We start from the raw sequence: 14404 nt of genomic DNA, 5'->3' as shown, positions 1-14404 counted from the left end.
GTCGTGCATGTATGATCCTTCATTGCAACGGTGGTTGTAGCTCTCCCTTATCCTTGCGCTGTATACATGCTCTCCATCCTGCTAGCCAAGGGAAAAGGGAAGGAAAACGAACCTCATGCTCACCAAACTTGCATATAACAAAAAAAAAAAAGACGATAATGGAGGAAAAATATGAGAAAAGGAAAGAAACCAAGGGTATCGTGCCTCGACTGCTGCTCTCTTGAAACCCGCTCAATAACCCAATGACATGAACCCCAGCATCGCTGCCTCTTCTCTCTGCTCCCCTCATTATCCTACATTCATGGCATAAAACACATTCGTTATATACACGCACATAAACTCGTATTCGTACTTCCGTCTCCAAGAAATTCCTGTAGCTCAATTCTCATACTCCGCCGCGACTCATTTACTCGCCCAGCGGCATGCCCTCGAGAGCATCCATGAGACGTCTCCAGTTGTCGGCTAGCATCTCGGCGTACTTGACGCGCTCGCTGGCCCAGTCCTGGTTCCATCTGCTGACGTGGTACTGCGTCGACTGGAAGGTGATGAGCTCGTCGCGGAGGCACTCTTTGACGAAGATGGACCGGTTGTGCTGCTGGACGATGGATTCCTTGTCCTGGTTGTCCCACAAACGTTAGCGTATTCCCTTGGCAGGAGAATGAGGGAGAGTATAACACACCTTAATAATGGACTCTGCCACCTTTTCGATCTCTCCTGGCTTGACTAGACCCTCTGGCTTTGTTCGGAGGTTGGCCAGCTTCGTCTCGTTGGCCTGTATCCTCCTCTCCAAGTACGGAATGTTGTCCTTGTCTAGCCGCTCTCTCCGGTCAAACAGCTCCCGGAGGCTGACCAGGGCGTCGCGCTGCCGCTTCAAATCCTCTAGCACACCCTCATCCCAGCCCCGACTCTCGTCCTCGAGCAAAGTCTGGCAGGTCCGCAGATGCTTGCTCATGGCCGTCAAGCCGTCGTTGAGCAGCGGAATCTCGCTCGTGTCGGTGGCATAAGTGTCTGCAGAGGCTTCCGTGAGCGACATGAGCGTCATGGCCACCCGGGCGTGGTCGGCGGCGACGCCCTCTGTTCGTTTGACGAGGCGGTCCATGATGTTGCACGCGTTGATGTACAGCTCGGCAGATCGGCGGACGCCGTTGCGTGTTCGGAGGAAGAGGTCCTCAAGGGACGGGGCCAGTGAATCCTCCAGGCCGGGGGGGAGTTGTCGGTCGGTGAATTCATCCTGGACAGAAAATGTTGCCTGCTTTCGCCACACGGCGAGTTCCTGCAGCTGTGTTAGAAAAACCAGATTCCCTCGCGGTTTTCTCTCACCATCCGCCCTTGGACCACACAACTTACTGTAGGAACTGTCAAAAACATAATGACTAGCTGCTCTTGGCTCAACACTGGGTGCCGTACGATGGCATTGAGAAATCTGGCCAGCCCCCGTCGTCGTTTTTCGATAAAGGAACCGTCGTTGGAGAGGTGATTCCCGTTCACAGCGACCCGTTTAGGGGGCAACAATGGTAGCATCCTGAACGGATACCTCTTGTGCAGGCAGTCCAGCAGCCAGACAAAGTCGCTGTACCGCCGAACCACCTTGCTCCCACGCCGTAGGCTGGTGACCTCGTAGTTGTGGTGCTGGAACATGAAGATGCCCTCCTTGCCGGGCATGAGAGTGACAACGACGTTCTCCTGCATGCTATTTCCGATGCGACCTCCCAGACTCCGGGACGGAGCAATGGGAGCCGGGGCGATTCCACCAATCTGACCAGCACCATCCGTTCCAAAGATGTTGGGAATGGGCGGCGGGTTCTGATGTTGGGGCGCGTCGTTGAAGCCGCCTCCACCGGGCGAGCTGCCGTAGAATCCACCTCCCCATGCTCCCTGACCTGACAAGGAACCGCTCGAGATCTGCCGCGGACGGTTGGGAGGGCGGATCGGCTCGGGGGGCGCGCTGTAATGGTCCGTAGCGCGTGGCTCAAAGGCGGGAGGTGCATCCTGGCCAAAGCCGTGGTTATGTCCATTGATTGCGGCCGCGTGACTCTCTTGTCCGCCCTGAGAGTGAGTGTGGCCCTTGTGCAGGTCTGGTGTGCTCCACGGATCGTCGTCGGGGTCAACCATGGTCGACCTGCTCAGGATGCTCGAGGAGGCGGGCGGGAGATCGCGCTGGTGCTGCGGCTCTGGCTCTGGCTGGGGTTGGGGCTGAGGTTGTGGTTGAGGTTCGGGCTTATAAGGTTCTGACTCTGGCTCTGGCTCTGGCTCATGCTTGGATGGGACTTGTGGTGGTTTTGCGGCAAGCTCAGCAAGCGGAGGCATGACGGGTTCGGCGGTCAGGCCGGGCAGCTTGGGCCGAGGGAGACCTAAGCAAGGCGAGATATTAGCCAACTACTCCAGCGAGCGGTAATTCAGGGAAGCTTCGAAGAGCATCAAATGAAATGGCAACGACTGGTTCGCCTTCTTCTGCTGGGATTACGCATGTCATTGATCCAGTGCTGAGCATGCAATCGAGAATCGGGAGAGCTGGGGCGGCAAAAGCGGTCTGATAGACGAATCGTGCATCTCCATCTCATGATACCCGTCTTAAGAAGAAAACGGAAAAAGTGCCTCCAATGGTCTTCTACTCACTTCTTCGCCGCTCGTCCACCCCGTCGAGGCTGATGTCGTCGCCCTCCTGCGCCAGGCCAATGAGCGCCAGCACCACGTTGAACTCGTTGCGCGATAATGAAACGTCAGATCCTCCCGGAGCCACCAGCGACATGATGCGCGCCTGGGCATCGGCCTCGAGCCTCGCCACGGCAAACAGCTTGGCGATGCCGGCGGCCGTGACGCGGCCATCGTGGCCGTCCTCGCGCACCACGGCATCAAAGGTCTCGATGTAGCTGTCGGGCACGTCCGAGGCCGGCAGCAGGTTGCGGATCAGCTCCGCACGGCTCTGCTGCTTGCGCGGCGTGGGCATGTCCCAGGGCGACGAGGCGCCGCTGCCGTCGTCGAAGAGGCTGGACGAGTTGCGGCCGGACGCGGGCTCGTCGTCGAACAGACCGCCTGCCGCCCTGGCTGCTGCTCCCGAGCGGCGAGGCGGCGATGAGCCCAGGGCTGGGCCGTTGTCGGTGGGCTCGTCCCCGAAGAGCGACATGCTGCGGTGGAGTCGCTGGGCCTATTTTGGAGGCGACGCGCACAGTGGATGGCCTCACAGGAGAGGAATGAAGAAGGAAGAGAGAGAAAAGAAGCAAGAGAAAAGAGCGAAAGGACGGAGAAGCGGGATGCCGATTGCGTGTCGCGGGGTTGGCGAGGAGGAGTCGTCTGGAGGAGGCGAGATTGGTTGATGTCGCAGCAGTTACGAGGTCCAGATCCAAGTTGGCTTAGTGTTGACCTGGAGTGCTGTCGAACCCGCAATTGGAGCTACAGCGGTCACTGTGCGCTCAGCGGCGATTGCAGGCGCTAAACAGCCGCTGTAAGGCGCCGGGCAGTACGTGGGGATCAGAGCTCCAGGCGCTGCTAAGGATTCCTGGTCGCAGTTTTGAAGGAAGAAGAAAAGGAGGAGAAAAAGTCGAGGGCGACGAGTTGAAAAGGAAAGAGAGAAGAAGAAGAGAAGAAAGAGAAGAAGAAATAATCCCTGCATGACGGGTGATACGGTGAGAAGGCTGAGCCAAGTTTAGACATTGGATGTCGTGGCACCGTCATGGCTTATATGGGATCGATGACACCATCAATTTCATCCAGGAGACGGGGAGCGCATAAATGCTGCAGTGTGGACTGCAATTGGACAGAGAATACAGTATATACAACGGCACTTATGTATTCTCAAGACCTTTGACGTATCAAAAGAGCCTATCTGGAAGAAACATCACGTCAAAGGTCTTACAATATCGTTTCCGGCTCATAGCCAACCTCGACACCTTTGCATGGATCAAATCCGGGTACCGTGCTGGGCCAAAGGATCATGCCAGGATCGTCATATATTGTACATCTCATGCTCCATCATCCTCTATTCAACCTTTCATACAGCGCACTCCTCTCTATGCGCCACAAGCCGAACATCACCACCGCCAATATCACCACATCCCCCCTACCACAGCGTCTCCTCCGCCTTCTTCTTGTCCGTCTTCACCGCGCTCTTCACCTTGTGCACGCCAGGCACCCTAAAGTACAAACTGGGCGACTGGCCTGGAGCAAGCTGGTGGCTCAAATATCCCCTATGCGCCGGGTCTCGGTAGTACTCGATATCGGCACGGCTCGTGGGGTCGGGCAGTCTGTATCGGAAGGGGCCCTTTCTCGCCTCCGCTAAGATTCCCTCGACGTGCTCCTTGCCGACAGGCAGAGGCCGATCTGTGTTGACTGACTCGCCGGTCAAGAGTCGCTGGATGGCCAGTTTCGTGTAGTATCTTGTGAGGACCTTGCCTCCGGCGGCCTCAATAGCGGCGATGGCCCCCGCGGAGACCCTTGAGACCATGACGTTGATGGGCTGCTTGAGGTTCTCGCCGCCGCGGGAGAGAATCTTGACACCATCCTTGACGCTCCCAATCAGCTTGCTCTCGATGAGCTCCTTTGGTGTGATTTGTTTCGTGGGGTCGAGTCGGCCTTGGTCAATCCAGTTCTGGATCTGGTCCAGGTTCACCTCGGAAATTTTGGGCGCTCGGCTGATGATGGTCAGTAGATGTTTCTTTCAAGCTGTGGCGGCCGCAGAGAACTGCCCCGCCCATCTTCGGAGGCTCACAAGTTGTCGAAGCCCTTCCTGCCGTGCTTCACGATCAACGGCGTCTGACCACCTTGGAACCAGGGCTTCACCTTTCCGTGCTGTCCCTGACCCTTGTGACCTCTTCCGGACGTCTTGCCATGGCCCGACGAGGGACCGCGGCCGACTCGCTTCTTCTTGTGCACAGCGCCCGGGTTGTTGGCCAGACTGCCCAGGATCGAGGCATTGCGGGTTTGCTGCAGGGACAGCCGGGCGAAGAAGGTCGTCAATGAGGCGGTGGGAGTGCTGACGGCGGCTCTGCAGCACGCCGAGGCGCTGGCAAATGGTATTCGGGGAGGCATCGTGAGTTGACTGGACGTTTTATCGGTTTATCGCAAGGGCGGGCGGTTCGTGATAAGAGGATCTTGAAGTTTTTGGACCGGCGCAATTCGTTGCCTCAGGCCGAAACTGGGCTAGTTGGGCGGTACGTACCTGCTTCGACCACAACTTGGCCCTTGAATGCTTATTCTTGAGCAAAAGAGAGCCTCGAGAAAGGATTAAGTATCTTATTTGTTGTTCTTCTCTATGAACAATACCATAAACTGCCATGATGGGAAACCATTAGGAGGAAAGGACGTGCAAAAAGGAAGCCATCGCTCGGGTTTGCAGGTGTCCACGGATGGCCTCACGCATGCGGTTCCACTCGCCATTGCTATCATGTTTCTTACAATTTGCTGTGCTAAACTTACATGGCAGCAGGGATATCACGAAGAATACACCTTGTTCTTGTTGAGGCGGGCAATGTAATTGGCCTAATGGCTCGGTGATTGCATGCTCCAGTTACTGATACGAAGTGAAGCCTGCTATTGAGCTGATCTAACGGTACCTCTAGACTGAGGGAGATGATTGACAAGTGACAGAAGCGTTGAAAAGTCCATATACTTCCAGTACTACCTGCAGCCGATCAGGCACTTGTGACTCCTGGCGGCTCAATCCAGTTACTCGACATCCAGTTTCTTGCCCCTCTCACAGCAAGTATCCGAGAGCCTTTTTTCCGAGTCAACTTATAAGGATGTACCTATTGTGTGACCTCCCTTGTTGGGTTATCTTCTCGGAAAAGCTAGGGCTGTTCTTAGCCAATATCACGTCCGATATCTGACCGAGGGCACAGCGATATCGAAGAAATTCTGTGCGATTAATTCCCCTCGACTGCGGGCAGATTTTCCTTTTGAACTTGATCATTGGTCTAGTTTGAGAGCGATACAATGGCCGACATTCGCGAATTGATCCAGACCCTGAAAGAAAAAAAGGTACCAGTCTTCGCGCCTGGAGAGCCGCAATACGAGCGATCAGTTGCAACGGTCAACCTCTTCTACCGCTTTGCGAGGCCCGATTGCGTTGTCCAGCCTCGGAACGCATCCGATGTTCAATTTGTCGTTCGAGAGGCCAGAATAAGACGTATTCCCATCACGATCAAGAATGGCGGCCATTCATACTCGGGCGCCTCCACCGCCGAAAAGGGCATCTCGCTCGATTTGATGCAGATGAACGGCGTGACGCTCAACATGAAGACAAAGCTTGCGACTGTCAAAGGTGGCGCGCAATGGGGTCACGTCTACAAGCAATTTGTGAATAAGAAAATTGACGGCTATATTGTCAACGGAGGACGATGCCCAACAGTGGGAGTCAGCGGCTTCATCCTGGGAGGCGGCCTCAGCCCATTTACACGAAGCTTCGGAATGGGCTGCGATAGCCTGGAGGAGGTGACCATTGTCACTGCCAGCGGAGACAAGGTCAAAGTCAAGAAGAGCGACGACCCTCAATCTGGCAAAGGCAGGCTCTTCTGGGCGCTCTGCGGCGCAGGAGGTGGCAACTTTGGAGTCGTCGTTGAGATGAAGCTGCGGATCGAGAGGCTCCGCGGCGACAGAATCGTGGCCGGCAGATACACCTGGCACCCGGACTTTAGCACGAGTAATCCCAGGAAGGCTGATGAATACGCCGCCACAATGTCGCAGTTTTATACGGCGGATTTTCCGAAAGAGCTCACCATTGACAGCACGTGGCTGTGCGATCTCCAGGAGAGTAAGGATGCCATCAGGTTCCTTGTCTATCACAATGGCGGTAAAGCAGAGTTCGACAAGGTCATTGACGACACCATTTCTTCCGTGCCACTGGCAACGCAGCTCAAAAGGAGGTCTCTCGAAGAGGCGTCTTCCCGCTTCTTGCATGAGACGCTTGTTGTTCAGTGGTCAGAGGAGATTGGAAAGTCCCTCCCGTTGAACCTATCCTATAACAGCTACGCCTCCTTTGTCTTCGACGGAAATGATCGACAAGCTTTTGAAAATATCTCAGTCAACATCCAGTATAACATGGTTAGATTTCGAGAGAAGTTCACCGGAGAGCGTGGTTTGCTGCAAGTCACTTGGATACACGCAGGTGGGCAAGCCGCTTCCAGGAAACCTTCAGATACGGCATTCTTTTGGCGCGACGGCGTCTATCATACATACATCACACTGCAGTGTTTTGAAAAATTTCTGGTGCAGGAGATGGAGGAGTTCCTCGACAACTTCAAGAAGCAGCTGCGGTCTTGGTCTCTAGAGGGGAAAGCCGCCTTCATCAACTTCCCAGACAGAGCATTGGCATGCCATCAGCACGAGGAGGCATATTTCGGCGACAATAGGACCGAGTTACAGGCGGTGAAGAAACTCTGGGACGGATCCAAGTACTTTAGGTGGGAGCAAGGAGTTCGTCTGCCAGAGGAGGTGCTAAAGGCGACGGGATCTCAGACGAAGGGCATTCACTCGACCATCCAAACGATATCGACTGGTAAGAAGAAATCAAAGGAAGTAGCGGGCCGATCTCCTAAAGGAATCCCCATGGCAATGGCGACATTTGCGAAGCAAAATGAATCAGATGATGGCAATGTCTGGGAACGACGGCCGTACGCGGACGAACTGGCGTCGAGGCAGTGGGAGACGGTGAAGCTCCCGTCAAAGAGACTGTTTCGCAGGTCAAAAGCAATCCACGATATGAAGGATCTCCATGATTTGAGAAACTTTCATGATTTGATAGATTTGGGATTCTAGAGCAAGGCGGAACAGTTCAATAGTAACGACTACATGTCATTTAGACGCGTCACTCTCGGGCCTTTGCTGGAATAGGTGGTCTGGAAAGTTTTGAATTTAGAGAAAGCATTGGCGGCTTTTGACAGAGTACCTCATACACTGCATCTTGTGTCATGATCATACAGGTATATATAAACAATTCGCTTTGACCAAATAGCCATCACAGTTGCTTTGTCATTTGCTGGGAGGGAGAAAAGAACCCATGGATGATACTCATGCAGAGACGCCTATTGGTTGGGACTGACAACTAGAAGAAAGTAGCTACAAGGAGCCTACTAGGGTACGACCAGGTCTCTCATCTTCTCCCTGGGACTTGACATACTATGAAAATGTTGTCGACCTGGCAGAAACGGGGGTTCCCTGGGGGCAAAGCCAACTACAAAGCTGTAGAGCATAGAAGACAAAAATAGGCTCACAATTGCCCGTTCAAAGAGATGCCTGAATCATTTCGCGCTTTCCATTATGTGCCACCTGTAACGTAGGCCCATCAAGGTTAGATATATGCTTCGCGTATGTCTAATAATAAGGTAGGCGTCGCGCCAACTATATAAGCGCGACGCCTCCTCCGGGCTTGAGAGTCTACAACGATAAGTGGCTCAACGTGGACATGACTATCCGAATGTTATCATTGGAGTGCTATGAAGGGCAAGTCCTTGCAATTGTTGGAAATATGCCATGTGGTTTGCCTCCCCCGAACCCCTGTCCCCGCGAGTATAAGCTTTTCGAAATCGAGGCTGGCTGAAGCCGATCGAGACTCGGCGAACATCTCGATTCGACATGGCTCGCCCACTGAATCAACTACTAACAAACGACTACCGCCAGTAGTACGAAGGCAACCACCAGTAAGCTGCCTCGCACCCAAGGCCGGCCCCACGGAAATCTCTTCCTTCATGTGCTGGCACCCGCAAACTCCGTCCCTGGGCCTCTTTGCCATCCCTCGGTCTGGCCCGACGACGCTCTGCGCCACGATTGGGGCGAGATCGGGAGGCGCCCATGGTTCTAGATTGATCCAGGAACGGTCGGGACGGCCCCCGAAAGAGGCTTGGGAGCTTGACTGAAAGCTTCATGGGCCCATTGTCTGGAATATGCCCAGATACAGCCACTCTGTGGAGAACGGCAGCTGCTTCAGCTCGGCCAGTGCTCATGCAGAGCTGGGTGGAATTGGTCATAGGCGTATGGAACCTACCAATAGTCTGGGCGCTATCCTCACGATAGCCTCAAACACACACACTGCGCTGATCGATAGTCTCGACGCTTCCTCCCACGTCCCGTGATGCTTCTCACGGAAAATGGGCTCATTCTCGCACATTGCCGGACGGTGTACTCCGTGGTATGAGAAATTCTTTCTCCTGATCTCCATATGGGAGACGATGTTGAGATGTAGATATCAAGGGGCCCGGCACCTGGGACTCTTGAGTTCTTCGTCAACCCATCTTCAACGAACGGCTTTCCGTCCTGAGAAGCGATGCGTCCCTTCCTCGCGCTTCTCCTCCTGGCGACAGAGGCCGTGGGTCATGCGATCCCGGCTGCCGAAAGCAACGAGATCGCCGCCCGATCCACCTCGACATACCGAGCCCCCAATGGCGTCCAGTTCGCCGTAGAGACGGGCTTCGACCACCACGGCGGAGACTACAAGTCCGTCACCGCCAACAGCCTCCAAAACTGCATCAACGTATGCTCGACCCAGGCCTCGTGCCGCGCCGTGTCTTACTCGGGCAAGACGTGCTGGCTCAAGTCTTCCGTCCAGCCCGCCGTCGCCAACAGCAAAGTCACCAACGCTGTTCGCTCTCAATATGTGCCCAAGCCTATCTCCTGCCCTGCAGACGGCAGCAGTCGGGTCAAGGGCCCCGATGGACGGACTTTCACCGTCCAGTGCGGCGTCGACCATCCCCATGGCGATATCAAGTCCGTCCAGACGCTGGACTTTGCCAACTGCATCAACCTCTGCGACGAGACCTCGGGCTGCGTGGCTGCGAGCTGGCGCTCTGGCACCTGTTACCTGAAGAAGTCACTGCAGCCCGCAGTCGCCGTCTCAGGGGCCAGCACTGCTGTGCTGAGCTCCTTGGTGCCCAGCGGCCCGGCCTTCTGTCCCGGCCCAAGCGGCCAGCAGATCAAGGAGACGAGCGGCAGGACGTTTACCGTCTTCTGCAACGCCGACCGTCCCGGCAGTGACCTGTCGAACAAGGCCGTGGCCAACTTTGGAGACTGCGTTGCTTGGTGTGACGAGTTCAAAGGATGTGTTGCCTCCGTCTTCCACGACGGCCACTGCTGGCTGAAGAGCAAGGTTACTGCTCCTACCTTCCGGACGAACAGCCAGGTGGCCGTGCTCGACTCGGCACTGAACCCTCCGCCGTCCCTCTGCCCTAGCCTGAGCGGCAAGCAGATCAAGGAGTCGAGCGGCAGAAGCTTCACGGTTGCCTGCAACGTCGACCGGCCTGGTGGTGATATGGCTACGGCGAAGCTCCAAAGCTTCAACAGCTGCGTCACATGGTGTGACCAGACCAATGGCTGTGTTGCTGCTGCTTATCACGATGGCGAGTGCTGGCTGAAGAAGACGGTGGGCAAGGCTACGGCGCGGGCCAATGGTCAGGTTGCTGTGCTGAGCAGCAAGTTGCCGCAGACGTCGACCAAGGTTACGTCGACTTCTACGAAGAAGACTACTACGTCTTCAAGCACCAAGAAGACTACTACTACATCTTCCACTACTAAGAAGACTACTACTACGTCTACTTCTACCTCGAAGACTACCTCCACCACCTCCACCAAAGCGTCGTCGACATCAACCAGCTCTCAGTCTTCTCAGACTTCTACCAGTGCTGCTGCCTCAAGCAGCACTTCTGCTGTCACCTCCTCTAGCACCAGCTCTTCAGCTACCACTAGCTCTTCTGCTACCACAAGCCCTGCTGCTACCACCGCCTCAACTGATGCCCCGGCTACCACATCCTCCTCCAGCACTAGTTCTGGTGCTTCCAACACCTCAACTGATGTCCCAGCTACTACATCCTCATCCGCTTCAGCGCCTGCGACCGAGTCCAACTCTGACAACACCTCAACAAGCACCTCGGATGCTCCCACAAGTGTCCCAGATGCTACGTCAAGTGCAGCTCAGACCACCACCACTGATGATGTTACCATCACAACCGATGTTCCAGGCAGCCTCGACATCCCGGCTGGCCCCCTGAAGCTCCCCGCCCAGCCAACCGTGACTCTCCGCCCCCTTGCTCCCCCCAACGTCGATGTTTCAAGCACCGATGTCATCAAGCCCAAGGAGGTCTCCCAGCTTTGGTTTGGAAGCACAGCCCCGCCGTCTGATGCGTCGGATGCCGTCAACGCCCCCACCGTCCGCGTCAACATGACCTTTGAGTATCCCTCGGTCATCCTGGACAACTCTGCCAACATCCTCAACATCCAGTGTGGCTCAGGGTCCCTGTCCGCCAGCTTCAACGGCGCAGACGCCTACAACGCCGCTAAGCAGTCCTGGGCGGCTGCCGAAGGCGACAGCGACAACCTCATCATCATCACCGCCGACCCCGGCTGCAGCTCAGACGGACACTACGTCTACTTTGTGGCGAGCCACATTTCTTTCAACGACGGTGCCAAGTCTGTCAGCTGCTCTGGGTCAACCGAGACGGTTTCCGATATTGCCCAGGCGGTTGGCGTCGACTTTGGTGTTATCGAGACGTCTACGCCGACGCTTGAGTCAAACCCGGAACTTGCGTCTACGTATGGCTGTACTGTGCCTGACACTGACGAGGTCAACGGCTTGCCGGCGATCTACTGTGGTCCTGACTTTGATTTGCGCTTGAACAACAAGCTGGGCTACTATTCCGTGGAAGACGATGATCTCGATGTAAGTGCCTTCTCGTACCCTCCGGACAGACAAACGTGATTGACTAAGTTATTGCATAGGCTACATTTGCCGCTGTCATCCCCGGAGTCTCAGCCAGTGACGTGGAGGCCCGCGCCCTTCTCGAACGCCGATGCTGGCCCTCATTTGCCTGCAAGGCCGCTGCCTGGGTTGAAAACACCGCAACCAAGGCATACAACGCCGTCGCTGATGGTGCCAAGTCCATTGGCAACAGTCTCGCCAACATGGCCACGGGCCTTGCCCAAGATGCCGCCTCCAGCCTGAGCAACCTCGGAAGCTCAATTCTGAATATGGCTGCGAACTTTGCAAAGGGGCTGTTGGCAGCGGCTACCTTCATCATCACTGGTGACTATGACAGATCATTCGACTTCCCCGTGAGCATTAAGCCGCCACAGAGCGCGCTGGATGACTCTCCCTGGGGCGATGGCTTCAAGTTCTACACCTGGACCCCCAACAAGGGTGATTACTGGAATGCTCAAGACGCGGCCCTCGACAAGATCAAGGGCGTCGTCATCGGCGAGGCTGATCCGGAGCCTAGCGTCGAGTTCTGGTGTGTCGATTGCCACGTCGACGGCCAGCTCAAGCTCGTCGGCAGCGCGTCTTTCTCCCTCATCAACGGCCTCACCAAGGCCCAGCTCTCCCTGAACGGCAACCTGGATGCCGGACTTTACCTTGGTATGAATGCCTTTGCGCAGTGGAACCCCAAGGCAGAGTACGACTTCTTGTCTCTCGGCCTGCCGGGACTGTCTATTCCGGACATCCTCGTCATCGGACCTGTGCTGTCGCTGGGCATCTCGGTGGATCTGGACATCAGCGCTGTTGGACAGTACCTTGTTGGCGCTGACATGCAATGGACTTCCCTCTCGGCGACGCTGGATGCGCTCAACCCTCGCAGCTCCTCCAAGTCGGGCTGGACGCCCAACATTCGAGACACGGTCCAGGCTGATGGCAGCTTGACGGTCAACTCTACCCTCGGTCTCCCTGTGAGCCTCGGATTCGGCATCAACATCCTTAACGGCAAGTACGACAAGGAGATTAAGCTTGTCGATACCCCCGGCGTTCGAGCCAGCATGGAATACGACTTCACCAACGAAGTCAACAACGGCGAGGTCAACACCGACCCCGAGGACGGTTGCTACGGCATCCACTGGAGCGTCGGCATGGTCAACACCGTCGTCCTCGACCTCTCCGACATCGACCAGGGCACGTACACCCTGGACGAGTACGACGCCCCCGTCTTCGCCTCCGGCTGCATCGGCGAGAGCCTCTCCATCGCCCCCCCTGCCACCACCGTCGCTCCTCCATCAGGCGGCGTCACCGCCGTGCCCCCCGCCGGCGCCAGCTGCGCCTCCCTCAGCTGTCCCGCCGGCGACGGACAGTCCTGCTCTGCAACCGGCGCGACGTTCCAAGCCAACTGCAACCTGATCTTCTCGGCACCCATCTACAACGTCATAACGACCAGCAACGTCGGTGACTGCGTGAACGCTTGCGGGGCCGATGCCAACTGCGTCGGCATCAACTTCTTCTCACAGTTCCCGTCGTGGCTCCGCACCTCCGAGTGTATGATGTTCAGTTCGGGAACTCCCACCGCGGCGGGATCGAGCAACATCATCTGGAGCTATAGAAAGCTTTCTTCGTCGCACAAGAGGCAGATTCATCTCCTTGAGCGTGCACCGCCGCTGACCGTGAGTGCTTCGATGAGCGCCTCCGCCACCGAAGCTGCGAGCGGAACTGCTACTGGAACCTCCAGTGGCAATGTCCACCCGATCCTCATGCCGGATACCCTCACTCGCACGGCTTCTCCTACTCCCACGGACCCTGCCACGGATACTTCGGTTGCCTCTGTCACGGCTTCTGTGACGGCTACCGCTACAGATGCTTCTACTGCCACCTCGACTGATGCCACCGCGACCGATGCCACTTCCACTGCCACCAGCACCAGCTCCCCTGACGGACCCCACGACTCCATCGCCGTCACCATCAAGGACGCAACCGGCCAGCTGCTCATCAACCCGCACGTCAACGGCAGCCTCTTCGTCTCCTCAGCCGACAGCACCGTCTCAATGGACCTCCTCACCAACGGCACCACCTTCATGGCGGACTCCACCCGGCCTCTGGTCATCGGCGACTCCGACAGCCGCATCATGTACTACTTCCCCAGCACCATCGCCGCCGTGGGCGCCTCGCGTCTCCGCCTGGGCACCTGGGACGCCATCCCCATCGGCGCCGAGATGATTACGCTGTTCCCGGTGGTGACGAGCGCGGGGGCGACGGTCCTTGTGCCCATGGACAGCATGCAGAACGTGTTTTATCCGTTTGTTTGCGACATCAAGGGGCAGCTGAACAAGCTGTTCCTTGTGAGTGACAAGGATAGCGGTGCGGCGACGCTGATGGATCCCGATTTGGAGTATACGGTTGTTGGCGGTGTTGCGCAGACGTGTGCCTCGCTGGCCATGGTGGCTGAGCATCTGCCTGGCTGGAGTCCTTCCGGAGCTTCTGCTTCTACCAAGGCTACTTCTACCAAGGCTACTTCTACCAAGGCTACTTCTACCAAGGCTACTACTTCCCCGGCTACGGTGACCCCATAGATATCAAGAGCGTTGTTTTTGAGAGGGATATAAGACTATTTATTAGAATACTTTAATTGTACAATCACATTTCTTTGATCAATAACATCGCCCAGGTGTAACCCTAGCTATATGTCCGTCTATATGGCCGTCTGTCTATTTAGATATCTTTTTCTTAGGC

At 56.1% G+C, this 14404-nt stretch overlaps 3 protein-coding genes across 3 annotated transcripts; 2 read left to right on the top strand and 1 right to left on the bottom strand.

Annotated features, from left to right (window-relative positions):
* Window positions 1-406: 406 nt before the first annotated feature.
* BBK36DRAFT_1169827 (hypothetical protein) lies at window positions 407-5025 on the bottom strand (the record flags this gene model as incomplete). The annotated part of the gene is made up of 7 exons (XM_024895370.1): window positions 407-616; window positions 680-1273; window positions 1348-1377; window positions 1408-2351; window positions 2617-3145; window positions 4112-4628; window positions 4706-5025. The coding sequence occupies 7 exons, from the start codon at window positions 5023-5025 to the stop codon at window positions 407-409; spliced, it is 3144 nt and encodes a 1047-aa protein (XP_024748368.1).
* Window positions 5026-5928: 903 nt separating this feature from the next.
* BBK36DRAFT_1204004 (Glucooligosaccharide oxidase) lies at window positions 5929-7824 on the top strand (the record flags this gene model as incomplete). The annotated part of the gene is made up of 2 exons (XM_024897292.1): window positions 5929-7407; window positions 7750-7824. The coding sequence occupies 2 exons, from the start codon at window positions 5929-5931 to the stop codon at window positions 7822-7824; spliced, it is 1554 nt and encodes a 517-aa protein (XP_024748367.1).
* A 1429-nt stretch (window positions 7825-9253) lies between these two features.
* On the top strand, window positions 9254-14244 carry BBK36DRAFT_1160272 (hypothetical protein; the record flags this gene model as incomplete). The annotated part of the gene is made up of 2 exons (XM_024894277.1): window positions 9254-11638; window positions 11698-14244. 2 exons carry the CDS (start codon window positions 9254-9256, stop codon window positions 14242-14244), a joined length of 4932 nt encoding a protein of 1643 aa, XP_024748366.1.
* Between the last annotated feature and the right edge of the window lie 160 nt (window positions 14245-14404).

Source organism: Trichoderma citrinoviride, assembly GCF_003025115.1.
Source record: "Trichoderma citrinoviride strain TUCIM 6016 unplaced genomic scaffold BBK36scaffold_9, whole genome shotgun sequence".
Classification (NCBI taxonomy): domain Eukaryota; kingdom Fungi; phylum Ascomycota; class Sordariomycetes; order Hypocreales; family Hypocreaceae; genus Trichoderma; species Trichoderma citrinoviride.
Note: the sequence above shows the minus strand (reverse complement) of the source record. Positions and strands in the feature narration are given on the sequence as shown.